Below are 15334 nucleotides of genomic sequence, written 5' to 3'. Positions count from 1 at the left end.
ACCACCACCGGACCTCCAAACCTCAGACGGATTCCCCGATTCACCTCAACCACCGGTATACCATTAAAATCATCTCGATTTTCGAGTGACAACTCATCTCAATTGTTTACTTATTTATTTCTCTTTCACGTTAATAAATTCATCAAGTTTTTATCTTCAAGATTTCAGTTAAATCATCAAGACTTAAGTGTAATAACTGGATGTAAACACGTTGATAAACAGAGAGTTCTAAGCGCCGTCAATCGCGAGTGAAGTGATGACACTGTTTATCGTTAATAACTCTAGTGATTCATCCGATGTAATACGATATTGTTATAACCAATTAATTCATTAAAAATTATTTTTAAACAACGTTAATGTTATTAAAGGAAATTCGTGTTGGTGTGTTGTACATTGATAACATACGAATGTCGTCGACCTATACCTGACATACAACCCAGGAGTACTCGATCGATTTACAAATCTTTATGTATCACAAAAGGACTAGAGTGTTTTTTTGAAGAATACTACGAAACACAAGAAATTAATTAAAATGCGATGGAAGAGTCTATGACACTTATTACTTAATTCCCGCGAACGGGACATAATAAATAATAGTGAAAGAAATTATTTTTCAATCAAAATCAAATTACATATTTATTTGAATTAAATGAATTTAATATTTTTTTGGTGAATCAGAGAGATAATAGTTGAGTGATAGATTATTGAGCTAATAAGTGAAGTGAGATTGATTTTAAAAGCCAGAAAATTCGTGCTTTATATGTTGGATATCAGGATATGACATTGGAGACAAAATGCCAAGCACTATAAGAGGTGAGTTGTTTTTTTCAAGTGTTATAATATTTATTTTTAGTTGTTTAAATAATAAGATTGTAATTCTATTCATGTGAGACACGGTCTGATGTAAGTTAAAGCGTAACAATCTTTTTTTATCTATTTTTTTACCGTTCTCACGAGCAGTCGAGCGTCTAAAATAAACGGAGCAAGGATCTGCCGTTAGAACTTTCTTGCGTGTTAATCTATAGTCTTAATTTAAAATTAGAATATTAATAATAATTTAAACATTAACGTATATGTATTGAACGCAAGTAGTGACTTTTAATCAAAAAAAAATATTTATTTTGTTTTATTCAATGTTTTTGCTCGTGAGGTTACCTGAGGTCAACAGTATACTGAAGGTATATATAAAGGGTAAAAGGTAGAACTCGTATAATCATTCGTAGTTGTATAGATTATTCATTGGAACTATAGCTGTTGGAATAAAAAATTTTATCGATCAAAAAATTGTGCGTTATTATGTGCATAACGGAGAAAATAATCTTCAATTATTGCACCAATCAAACAATTACAGTGAGAAATATGTCTTTATATAAGATTGTTAAATAAAATTTACGAACAACAGGTAATAAATATTTCAAATGGATAAAATTCATAGAAGATTCTTTTGAAATAGGAGAAAGAAAATTATTAGAATGTTTAATTATCAAAGAATGTTTTAGGAGAATTTATAGTACAAGTAATGATTGGATGATAAGATTAAGTAGAGTAAAATAAAACCTCAGGGTTTGGTTAATGATTGAATAAGCATGGTAATATCAGGCTGATTATATTATTCTAATAATAAAGACTGTCACCAAAGTTGAGGTCAATGACACCATGTACACATTTCTCTGCTTAATAATGTAATTAATAAATACCGGAAGACAAATGGAAGAAGCCTAAAATTATTAATTACACTAAAAATGTTTTTATGGTAAGAATTGAATGTTGATTGTTGAAAGCTCGTTAAGAAATTCTTTGGTGAAATTGTATTCAAAAGAATATTTGTCGTATTATGTAGCCAATGTGGTTGTAATGAACACGTGTATATTTAATGTCGTTAATTAAGCCAAAAGAAAGAGCTGATACAGCTGAAGAAAATGCAACAAGTTTGGATAGGGAAGCCCGTGGCAGGTGGCAAAGACCTTGGCGCATTACGATCGATTACCCAACCGAGTGAGTTCCGATTGGAGTTGGTATAAAGAGAGCCAACAGGAGAAAGATAAAGAGAAAATGAGTGTAAGCAGGAATAAGAATAAGAGAGTAAATACATGGAAGAGAAGAAGAAGAAGAAGAAAAAACTATTTGAAAAGAGGGGGTAGTCCCGGTTGTTGGCACGCAGGTTTCGTTGGCCCGCGCACAAGTTCGGGGCCTCTTCCCGGTTCGGACATGAACAAAAGCCAGGGTCAATGAACTTCCATCCATGTATACACATATATGTGACTAGCACGGTCGTCTCACGCTGCTGCAGGCATCGTGCATGTATACATCACGATCACGAGACGATGGAAGTCGCGCGGGGGAGGGAGAGAATAAACTACCTGTGTGCCCTTATACACAGCTCGTGGGGTGTTGCGGTCATGTGTGTAGATACCTTCCACGATTCTCCAGGGTAAATCTCTGCTCCAAACTAAACCCGAAAAACTATCTTTAGAATCATCCCAAGGCTTCTATACCGTTCTTTTTTTCTTCTCATCCAAATATTAACCTTGAAATTCGAAACCATGCTCTAGGCTTGACCATTGTTGGATTTGTTTATTTTTTTTCTGGCAATTTGGCTTTGTTATTTGTTTCGATAAAACAGTAGCTTCATTTTTTCATATAAATAAAAATATTTAGACATTTTTTTTTTCTTTAATTTTCTCAGACTTTGTTTTTTTTATAAAAAAATTAAATTAAAGATTATTTTATTTTTAGTTAATATTCATTTCGATAAAATGATGATAACTTTTTTGTAATTAAATTAATTGATGTTTTTAATATAAGAAAAGTCATAAAACTTATCTGTGTTATTTTTAGTTTTTTTTTTTTAATTATTTCTCTAAATCTAGTTTATAGAAAAAGCTTGTTTGTATAAAATATATTACTTTTTAATGTATTCAACAGTTCCTTATTAACATAATTATGAAGACAAATTTTGATAAAAGTAATGACTACAATCACACTGTGATTTAAAGATGGATAAAATGATTTCTTAAAGTCATCTGGTAAAAATAAAAATCCAAAACAGAGTTAGATAATGAATTAAATGTATATCGCATTGAGTCGTTCAATTTGGTTATACGATTTTCCTCGCCCACTTTCTGATTTGCTTCCTGGACAACTCGTTCACAAGCCTCAAGGCCTGCTAGAAGCCTTATCAGTCTTCCAGATAAGACTTAAAGTCTATCCCGATGACGAGCTCTAGTCTTGTCTAGATAATCTACGGTCTGTTCTTTAACTTTTCTCGTAGTCGCTGACGTTCTTTCTCTATAATATGCTATCTTTCTCTTAATATCATTCTCTCTTTCTTTAGCTTAATGTTGTTATGTACAAGTAAAACGAAGATATAGCGTGAGATACCAAAGACACGGCAGTGACCCCACATGACCTTAAACGATACTTCAAACATATTCTAAGTTAACTCTTCTCATTGCCTTTCTTAACTTTCCATTCAATCACGTGATTTAAATGTTTACTGATATATTGATATTACCAGCAATTAACTAGATATTTCATTGGCTTAGAATTATTTCCTGTATCTTACTGAGTCGTTTAATTGACGATAAAACTTTTTTCGTCGTTTTTAAGTTAATTATTTATTTTTTTCGTGTATTTAAAGCTGAAGAAAATATATTTTTTTATTCAACTAAATTTATCTTCTATTGCGCGAGTAACTTTTTCTGTGAAATTTATTAGGATTTTAATTGAATTTAAAATTTTATTTGTATGTAAAAAATTAGAGTTTCATTGGTCATGAAAACTATCAAAAGATAGAAGACTAGATATTTTTAAAACTCTAATAATAATTAAAAATTCTTCTTGATAAGTAAAAAAAAAAAAAAATAATCGTCTTTAAAGTAATTTTAATGCTCTATTAAAGGTCTTCATTTTTTTATAGACTTTTAAAAAAAATAATTATTGGACATAAAATATTTATTTTATTGTTTGGAGTCTGATAAGATCAGAGATGTAGAAGAGATACGTGAATATTTTTCTTTAATCTGTTGGATAAAAATTAAGAAAAGTTAATTCCATTTTGTGGTCACGATTTAAACGTAAATTTGTGCAAAAGCTGCACCACGCACTCCGGAAGTTTATAACGCTCAAAATTACTGGATGAAGGTTTATACTTACCGTTAAAAAAATGTGCAGTGATTTTAAGCCTGAGGAGTCAATGTTCAGACACCAAAAGAATCCACGTAGAAGCCCATCTCTCTTACGTTAGTTTCGGGTTTCGACATTCTCATCTTTACGACGGTATAAATCGTCGGTTACTAAGAGTATTCTTCGTACTCTTGATTCTTCCTTCTGGTCCCATCAATTTGGAATTCTTTTTATTCTTCTCTGCACCAAACCTCTGTCGAAATCACTTCCTGGAACCATCGTACTTTTTTTCTTGTTCATAGATTTTTATAAATCCTAGAAAATATAATGCGATTGTTTAAGTTTGTTTTTCTTTTTCACTTTGTAAAGAAAATGAATGAATATTGTAAAAGAGATTTTTTTATTTTTCATTCAGACGGAGACAAGTTTATGGGAGAATCACGGATACAAGTAAACCGTAAATAGTCTTTTGGAAAGCGCATTTACCGTCACGTTGTGTGCAACATGTAATACGTGATTATTAGCCATTACGTATCCTGTAACCGTGTCAATTAGGTGAAAACGCTCGGATAATCCGTTAATTCTCTGTTAATTAATGAAAAAAACCGTTGGCCGACAATAATTAATTCATAACATTTAGTTGGATATTTTTTTTTCTGCTATCTATAAATAGCAACAATCTTATTTTCACTGGAAACTAATATTTATTATTGCACGTGTAATTAATTTATTTAATAAAATAAAAGTAATAATTGCTAAATGGTAGCAATTATGTTTACACTTAGGCGGTTTAGTTCAAGAGAAATTTCTTTAGATTATTTCTTTTATCTTATCTAAAAGATAAAAATTTCGTTAGTGCATCCGAATCATTATCATTTTAATAAAATATCTTAAATTTTAAATAAAAATTCCCACTCATAAAAAATTATTTCAAGCTTGAATTAAATTTATTTTTTTTAAACTCTGTTTGCTATTAATTTATAAATCGATTTTTTTTGAATGACCTTTAAGTAATGTAAGTGATATAAATGTATAAGACAATGGTGAAGAAGATTAAAGAGCATATTGCAATGATGAAAAACAGAAGAGATGATGATACAAGTTGGATGGAAAGCAGTTGTGGCAGAAGACGAAGAACAAACTGAAGAGAGGAGGGGACATGGCACCTCCAGGGATCTCTCGATTCTCAGTCATTGAACTCAAGACTCGTTCAACCTATACCAGCTGTTTCTTACTCGGCGACTTACTAAAAGAGCTTTCTTTCACATCTTCCATTCGTTTCTTTTTTTTTTTTTTTTTAATCATCATTTTCATTATCGTACGACCTTTGCATCAAATTTTTATTTGTTTATTGAAATTTTCTTTGTAATCCAGCTTCCTGTAGGTATTCTAGTACACCAGATGCCTGTAATCTAATACAGCATTTCTTGCTTGATCGCTCATTGAAATCACACGTTGACGCTTGATAGTTTATCATCTTTATTGTCGGTTGTTTTTCACTGTGAAAATCGATGCAAGGTAAACATTCTGAATAGTACAACTGAATAAATAAATTACAGTTTTATCAATGGAGTCTTGTAATTAACTTTCTTATTACAGAGGTTTTAATAATCAACTTTAGAAATTAATTTTGTTACTCTTAATTTGAAAAATGGAGCATTTTCAAAAATTTAAATACAGATAAAAAAAAAAATTAATCCTCATTTATTATTATTGTTATGATGAATAATTTTTTAAAGTTGAGTGAAAAGTTATACTTGAGATTTATTACGAAACTCTATCATCAATAGATTAAAAAATAGGAAAACAAGTTCTTAATTAGTATAATCTAGGATTTACATTTTTTTTCCTAAACAAATATGTCAATTTTTTCAAAATAAAATATCCTCTTAAAGTTCATACTCTACGTCACCGGGATTAAATCATATTACTTATTTATAGAAAAATTGATTTAGAATTTTAAATAAACGTTTGTTGAACTTTATGTCAGACTCAAAATCTTTTCTTCATGATAATTTAAAAAAAGAAAAAAAAGAATAAAATGGTATGAATTTATTTTTAAATTTTCAATGTTTATTTTTGTCACCTCAACATTTATATTAAACTAAAAATAACCATGAAAAAATGCAACTCATTGTCAGTCACAATTACCTAATAAGTCGGAAAGTGAATAGACAGACTATTTTTACAGTTGAACAATTTTTCAAGTAATCAAATGAATTCCTACGCACTCGGTCATTGTCGCCAAGTCTCAACTGTAACCAGAAGGTATTCGATAGCTTGATTGAGGGTCGTCGACCGCAGGTGCTTACCACGATACTCTTCTCTTGGGCCTCCCAAAAGCCAGTTAGACACACGTTTTTTCTTCCCTCCAATACTCTTCTCAACACTACTTACTATATTTATTTACTCATTTTTTATTTCTCCTCTCGCTGAGTCAATGCTTTTTTGCACCACTCAATGATGAACAAAGCATGACGTAATTCTGTATCTGTAAATAAACCTTTTGACGGAGAAATGAAATCGTTGGATAATGAAATAGAAGACGAATCGCGTGTCAATAGTCTTCCGCGTGTTGGTGTTAAATTTCAAGTGCATCAACCGAAGCATCGAGGTTGAAACTCTCGCGTCCTTGCACGTGTTACGTTTGTAGTCGGTCGTTATCGTCGCGCTGCAACAGCGTAACATTAACTACTGCAGGAAGAAAGAGAGCGAGTCAGCTGAGTTCAAAGTCACGGGCCTTGATACGTGACCGATGTAACGCTCACTTCAGCAAGAAAATTCAGTATGTTTGGGTGTATTTCATTTCGATTATTAGTATTCAAAGTCATTGATCCTACCTACGATCTTTTACATTGTTATGTTATTACATATATGTATTCATATTACAGATAGATATATATATATATGTATAGATACCTATTATATCTACACATTAAGTTGCTGTCTTTTTCTATTGAACAGCTGCATCGCAATGAATCATTCAATTTATTTTTGCTTAACTTCTTGTTTTCATGACGATAAAACACTTCCACGTTCCGGTGCGATTAATCACCCGGCATCCAATCAAACTCTTGACGTAGACCATTTTCATGTTATTCTTCGTAAACTGTAATTATTTATTATATTTAATGACTTACAAAATTCGACTTATTTTTTCATAACTTTTATTTATTTACAAATTAATCATTATTTGATTTTGTTTTTAGTGAATTATGTTTATTGTGAAATAAAATAAGTTAAATGAATGAAAAAGTATTTCGATACAAATTGATTTTTAATTAAATCAGAGCAAATAGATGGTAAAAAATGAACTGAATTTTTTATAGGCGGAAGTAATGCAAGAATTGTAATAGAATGAATAAATGAATGCTTTATGGTTGAAATTTAGTAAAAAAAGATTCATCAACGATACGTGACTTAAATCACATTGGGTGAGGGCTCAAAAGAGCATCGACCCCTGTCACGTATGGAGAACGAGTTCTATACCTGATTGTTAAACGAGTCACTATAAGAAATTCATTTGGGTCCTCGTAAAATTTTTTTACACATTATTACATGATAATTCAATAGCTTTTTTACTTTGTGTCTTTTAAATTATCCGAGGCCCCCGTCATCCCTAGAAAATTTAAAGCCCCCCAATTCCGGTATTTAAAAGTTAAAGTAACGTAAATGGATTTTATCAAGATTCGTTTATGCTGATAAACTATCAAATCAAAACAAATAATTTATCCTGGCATTTATGAGATTTTTTGATGTACATTTTTTTTTCCTTTTCAAAGATTAAAAAATCAAATATTTCTTTTTGTGGAGGTTACACAATCAGACGTACTCTAACGGTTATAAATCCGTCCAGAGGCGTTAGATCGGCTTCCGAAGGAAGACAGGATGGGCGGTCCCTGTTATTTCTATCTTTCTTCTCGTGCAATGACCGCAGGCTGGATCAACTTTAAGTTATAACTATACTGCTTTGACATCAACACTGAGATTAAATTTATATAAAGAAAAACATTTATGACTTAACATCTTCCCACACAATAATCACATTCTTCAACAATGCATGAAAATTTCAAATACTCTTGAAAACGATGAGTCATTTCCTTCTATCACATGAATGAGTTTATTTGAACGAAATTTGATAAAAAATAACAAAACTTTTTTGAATGAATACTTCAGGTTAGTGACCTTAGCAAATTAATCTTACTTTTATTAGTTCTATCTTGATAACGTAATGCTACGATGATCGTCAAGGGCATTCATACACTTTCCCTTTCATTCCGAAAAGGACAGCTAAAGAATGAGAACGACGTGCGGTCGATGGTTTTCTAGATTAAGTCCGAAACGAGAATTTCCCACCATAAATTTAACAGGTCGTTGAACTACGATCTGTGATGACAAAAAATTGTAAAGAATTTTTCGAGTAAATAACTCGTTTTCTTTTTTACTCCTTTAAATTTTTTTTTAGAAATTATCCCTTGACATAATTTAATTTAACAATATATTGTATTAATTAAAAGTAAAATTGTTCCATTAATTATGAAATTTTAATTGATAATAATTGTGGAGAATAATTGAATTTCGTAACTGGATAATTTTCGATAAACGTTTCACCATGACAGGCATCACTCATAGTTGTAACATTAGTGAAATAGTTATTCTGATAAATGAAGGGTATATCCAAGCATTATAATAACTGTACTCTTATGATCGATTGTAGTAGAGAACTTGTTCAGAAGTCTCCACAGTACGCCCTTCGCTTGTTAAAAGTTTCATAAAAAAGAAAGTCAGAATAAAACTAGTGATCTTAAATATTCTTCTGGGCGGACATACTGATAACGAAGAAAGGAACTTGTGCATTCACGACATCGTACCCTTCTCCTCTCAGCAAAGTCCGGGATCGTATAACTGTACTTTTGAATCCCAGGGCTTAAGATTTATCGTGTTAGTTACATTGTCCTCGGGATTTTTAAATTTAAATTTGAATTTAAATTATTTATTCAATAATTAAACCAATTAAAATCATTCTCTCTAGTTTTCGTATTTATATTCTGCTCAGTTAATAGCAACAATTATAGTAATTAAAAATAATTTCAATTATTCATTACAAAAATTTTACGTACTTTAATTGTTAAATAAGTATAATAGTTAATAATAACAGTTGCAAAAAAATTACCTAAATATAAATAATTTAAAATATTTAATTACATAATAATAAACAACTGATTTATTATTAAATATTTTATTAAAAAAATTTTTTATTGATCAAGTTGTAATAGAAATCTTTTTTTTTAAAAAACAATAAATAATGATTATTATTTTTTGAGAATATTTTAATGTTATTGAGTGTACAAAAGACCTTTTGAACTTCACTTTATGAATCTTAATTTTAATGTTATTCTAAAATGATACTTTTACACAAAAGAACATCATAATAATTATCATTAAAGATCTTTAATTACCAATTATTTGGTTACTAAAAATTTAATTCCTAATATTGAAGAGAAAACAATTGTAACTGAAAAGCAATGAATTAAAAAAAAAAGAGATATAAGGAAAATGTATATAAGAAAAAAAAATATAAAAGATGGCTAGATTTTAGATGAAGGAATATTTACTGCTTGGGGTCGAGTGAAGCATCATGGGAAAGAATGAAGGGAAAAAAATGATAAAACAAATGATGTTATATCGCGTAGTGTACGCAGCTCACAGATCCATAAAAGCGATCTATGAGTAAGCAGACAACATATGTATACAGTGTAGAGTATACACATAGATAATAGGTAAAGAAGTACGAAGGGAGCGGCACGCAAGACGCACAATAGTGCATTATGCATAAACGCGCTGTTTACTTAACTGCCCCTGAACCCGGACATATAATACTAGCACACTCCTTGCAAGCCCGATATATCGTATTATATTATACGTGAGTGCGCCCGCGCAAATATGTGGCTCTGTCTCTCTTTCTTGCACGGACATTGGCCCACATGAGAGGCGATTTACCGCTACGTATTATCACGAGACGAATGCTCCGTTCTCTTCAGCCGTGTCCGCATACCCCGCGATAACTCTTTCTACAAATCGTGCGATTTCAGATACACTTCATGTAAATTATGCATATCGTCTCTTATTACTTGTATCACCAGAGCTTTTACCTTACTTTGTATTTCATTTATTGCCTTCACATATGCTCGATAACAACATGAAAATTTCATTATGAGTCATATAATTCAACATTTAGATATTTACCGTAAGGTAATATCAACTTCTATCGTTTATTTTATTGCTTATCCTTTTTTCAACTGTATGTTAATATTTTAAAAGTTTAGTAATAGTTTGAGTTATTAAAAAATAATTTATTATCAAGGTTAAGATTCTAATAACGACAATGTATCGTTAATTTGTTTATATCAGTTGATAAAAAATTTTACAGTATTTCTTAAAAATGTATTAAATCTTGATAATATCGATACAGTAATTAAACATACATTACTTACAGATAATTTTATTGTAAATAAAAATGTAGTAATATTTTATGAGCAATTTTTTATTTACTTGTCGAATGTTGGTAATTAAAAATTGATTAAAATTACATACATATTGAATTAAGTTATTTATTTTTTAATTTAACTTAAAATGTTTGCTAAGTGATTTTTACTGTAGAAAAATAGACTTATTTATTTTTTTTTCGTACAAGAGGTAGTATTTTCTGCAGCTGCAGTAGAAACAGACAGAGTGTCTGACTCTTTGATGGTCTATTTCTACTTTTATTCGGTTTGCCCTGACTTGTTTCTTTTCTTACGTGTCTTCAGTGGTGTCTATCTTTGTCTCGGGGGGAAAAAAAGTTGATACTAGAAACGTTTCTTTAATTTTTTCTTGTCCTCATAGCCACTTCTTTTCCAGCTTTACCACCTCTTCTGTGTGACGTCTTTTCTTTTACGAAGAAATAAGAACGCTAGCTCTTATGACGTAACCATGTCTTGCGGTATCTTTACCGACGAGCCTACATTACGTGATTGCTTGTATACACACACACAGCCCTACAATGACATGATGCTATCTATCCTATTCATTACAACCTGGTAATTTAAAAGATTTTAAACTCATCGTGGTTTTATGTAATTATCATTTTTTACAGTCTTTTATTTGAATAATTTTTAATTTGATTCATTCATTATTCTATTTATATTTTTAGTTTTCCAATTGTTATTCAATATTATTACTTAATAAATTAACAAAAATATTAACAGTTTTATAAGACAGATCATACTCATCTTAACAGCAATTTTTAAAGCTTTTAATTTTAAAAATAATAAATTAAAAAGAACTGTAGTGTTTTAAATGTTTACAATTAATTTAACTCATTAAAAAAATAATCACTGCATGAAATAAATTTATAAAAAAGACTTAAATAAATGAATTTAATGGTTAAATATCACGTAAGAATTCAGACTCATTAAACAAAATACTTGGTATCAGAGTTATTAATAATAACACGGATTGTTTTTAAACACTCACATTAATATATTTTACAAATGAAATAATAAAATTAATTCAATTAATAAAATGATTAATAGACTACTCTTTCGAATGAAAAGACTTTACAATTAATGTTATCTAGACTTGATGAAATTTATTATTATTTATCATGGGCAGACAAATCCGTTAATTAATTTAATAAAAAACACTTTATTACTAGAAGGCAGGTAAACTAAACGTAAACAAACCAACGCATGTGCGCGCAACCAGCAAGTCACATTGTACAGTTAGAAGTACCGTTTCGGAAATACATCAGGTATACGAAGAGCAGTGTGTCGTATCGAGTGATATCATAACTGGAATTTCTGGTAACCAATAAGAATGTAGACATTGAATAAAAAAGTGGGAAAATAATGTAATTACAAAAGATTCATTAAATATTTTTCTCATTGTCTTCTTTTTATTTATCTTTCCATGAACGCGTTATTTTTTTTTTTGCCCTCATCATTGTCCATATGTTCGTCTGGTTTGCGTAGATACCGTGCGAGCAACTAACAACGAACCAATACACCGTTTCTGGAGAAAGTCTTTTGAGTAAAATAAAAGAAGAAACAGAGGAATCCGTTATGTTGACTTGCAGTTGATTTCGACGAATCCATGATATTCTTTTTTCTCAGATTATTCCACTTTTTCACTCATCTATCATTCACCCTCATTTACCGCTACTTACTCTAAATTGTTCATATGATTTTATACTTATTCTTTTATCTGCAATTACCTTTTTTTTCATACCAATAATAAATTACAATCATTAAATATCCTTCAACATTTATTTTAAATTATTCTCCTCAAACTATGAATTATTTATTTCAATCATTTTTATCAGAGATATTTAATAAAATAAAATATTAATACTAATGATTAAAATATTTTTTTTATTGATCTTTTAGTATTGATTAAATAATTCAAACTTTTAAAACATTAGCGCCATCGAGCGCGTTTGCGTATTCATTTCAACAGAAATAAATTTTTTCAAATACGCCATCTTTTTGCAAGCTTGCGTGTTAGCGAACTTTTTTATCTATATACATCTACGTACATCGCAAGCTACAGATCTATAGAGAAGTCTGTTACTAAAAATACATCTCTCTCTTTTAATAGCTGATCTCTCTCTCTATTTCACCGGATCGAAGGGGTGCGAGCTTTACGTCGACTCTGCGCATGTTTTTTCTTCACCAAGCCAAGGCTGGTTTACACTAGAAGACTGTATGCAACAAATTACGTCATCATTTGAGATACATTGTCAGTGAATAACACACATATGCGCGTGCTTCAATTTACTCAAAAATCAATGAACCTCACGATTTTTGTTACATTCAAATGCAAAGGGGAGACAATCGTTTGTCAAAAATCAATAAATTCTGCATTCAAGCCTAAAAGAGAGCTTACATCAACCTTTAAGCTCTTCCAAATTTGTAAAACAGTTAAGAAAGAATATTATATGCTAATTTTATTTAAAAAAAAACTGTTGTTCTTTAAGAAAAATATTTTTTTTAGAAAGAGAAATATTTATCTTCGAATTAAAGATAAGTTTAAAAATGAAAAAGAAATAAACTGTTGTAGTTTCAAAGCGTTGCTATGCATCAGTGCCGAAGGAAATTCTTTGTAATTCATCTTGCGTATAAAAATGAAGAGGAATGAAGAATGAACAAATTGAAATAGGTGCAAGGTCGTTTGACAGCAAAAGACCCGTAGGCCACACAGTACATTCGACCCCTTGCAAGTACTCTCACTTTCAACGACGTAGACCTTCTGGCTCTACCTACTTCTGTATCGACTCATCACGCCCTACTTGCACTCGCACTTTCGAGTGTGAGTCCCCCCTAACTGTGTGTTTGTTTGCATTGAGTAAGCGTTTAGGATCGTTGCACGAATATGTGTATAAACATATTATCATGTATACATGTCAGTAGTGCATGTAGAAACAGCTATACATGAAATGTGAGAAAATTAGTACTTGTCGCAAGCTTCTCTACCCCACATACTCATACGACAATTGTCATTCTGTTAAATATTTTATCGTCATCCAATCGATCATTCTCTCATGGTTTAATGACTTGGAAAAATGCATAAAAGACAGCAAGAGTGTAATCCGTCCTTATTGTACGTTCTAGCTAAAGCCTAGGGGTGAACTAAGCATCCTCATCTGCCATCTGGTGGTGAAAATACTAGACTCACGCAGTGGTGTACTACCCCGCAAGTGCAATTTCTCCGTAAAGAAACGTCAGTTCCGCCTGCTGTGCGTTTTCTCGTGTGTGGGCGCCGAGTAGCGTTGTTGTATGGTGATTCTTAATAAAACTTGAGACAAGTGGTTATCAAAAATATGTGAATTACAAACAATCAAATGTTGTTTTACTAGAGAAATATTTGATCGCTTTTCCAAAACGGTACAGTTGTTGCCAGGGCTTTATAGTAGACATTTTTGTTTTTCAACAACGTTTCGTTGCGAGAAAATACCATTATTTGATATTACCATCAAGCAGTGCAGTTAAACGGAAACTGTGAAGTGATAAAAAGCCATTGTTTGATTAAGAAAAAATATTCAAGTGAATTTAAAATTGATTAGATGGAAAATAAAAGCATCAATCAACCTTGAGGCCAAAGTGGTGAGGTGAAAATAAAATGCATTGGTCACGAGGCTCCAAGGCATGCGACTCGTGAACTTCAACGTCTATGGACTAAGATCCTGATAGTGATAAAATTTATATTTATTGATAAAATTTTCAGTTATGCTTATGAAGTTCACGGGACGCGCCCTATAAGGTGTCCACACGTGCTTGGTTTTCTCGAGTCATTCGGTCAGGAGAATCGAGCGAGTTTGACCTCGACTCTCGTATAAGTGCACTTGGGATCGATTGTCAGAAGTTGACTTGAGTACTTGGTTGCGTTCCTTTGTCTATTTTATCCGATGGTGTACCTTTTTTTTTCTCTCTTTTAATTGATCGTTGTTGGTCTCCCTGGATCTATAAAACATCCCTGCATCACTCCTTCAATATGCAATCGTGCGTCATGGGGTATTTGTCTTGGCGAGTCGTCAGGTGGAAATGAGATAAGCGGGAATGGTTTTGCACAGAGGGTGGCGCTCAAGATTTCCTCGACAGACGCGCCCTTGTGATAAGATTAATGTCGTAAACAATAGCGATTAGAATGGAAAAAAAGCTCTTTTGTGAATTAAAATGTTAGGTTGATGAATTTTTTGATTTATTTAGCAAAAATGATGATGGTGATAAAGTGAATTCCACCAGAGGGGGAATAGAAAGTGGGGTTAAAAAATGATAATAAAATAATAGTGGAATGCCGGAGGATATAATGAGTATAACCGCGACCGCGATGTGAGGAAAAAGATAAAACTGAGACTGAATAACGGAAACATAGTGTGCAAGACATACGACTTGGGTTGTGGCTTGTGTAGTTCATGACTTTCTCAAGCACACTATCATCGACAAGTTCATGGATACAACTTGATACTTGGGGTGGGGATTTAACGTTAACTGCGTTTTGTTGGGTATGTCGCGACAACGATAGATAAGTCCCACTGACCTATTGACTCTCTAGCCCAGTCTCTTAGCCAACGTTTCCTTACCCTGCCGTTGAAGGCGCGCTGCAAACTTTGGAGTATCCTCTACTAACACTTTAATCACACAGTCTTACTCATTTAAAAAAATTTTTATCC

General features: G+C 31.4%; 1 protein-coding gene across 4 annotated transcripts in view; it reads left to right on the top strand.

Annotated features, from left to right (window-relative positions):
- Hr3 (Hormone receptor 3) overlaps positions 1 to 15334 on the top strand; it is a 76479-nt gene continuing 61145 nt past the window's right edge. For 3 of the 4 annotated variants that reach the window (XM_035091759.1, XM_035091754.1, XM_035091752.1), the window contains exon 1: positions 13916 to 14267. Coding sequence is in view for 1 of the 4 variants with exons in the window: in XM_035091758.1 (XP_034947649.1) it covers positions 795 to 813 (19 nt within the window). In the remaining 3 variants the exon portion in view is untranslated. Of the gene's footprint in view, positions 814 to 13915; positions 14268 to 15334 lie in introns of those variants that run through there. The other variant, XM_035091758.1, reaches the window with a different exon arrangement.

Source organism: Chelonus insularis, unplaced genomic scaffold, assembly GCF_013357705.1.
Source record: "Chelonus insularis isolate UGA/USDA-ARS -01 unplaced genomic scaffold, ASM1335770v1 contig_88_pilon, whole genome shotgun sequence".
NCBI classification, from domain to species: Eukaryota; Metazoa; Arthropoda; class Insecta; order Hymenoptera; family Braconidae; genus Chelonus; species Chelonus insularis.
The sequence above is the reverse complement of the archived record's forward strand: the minus strand, read 5'-3'. Positions and strand labels throughout refer to the sequence as shown.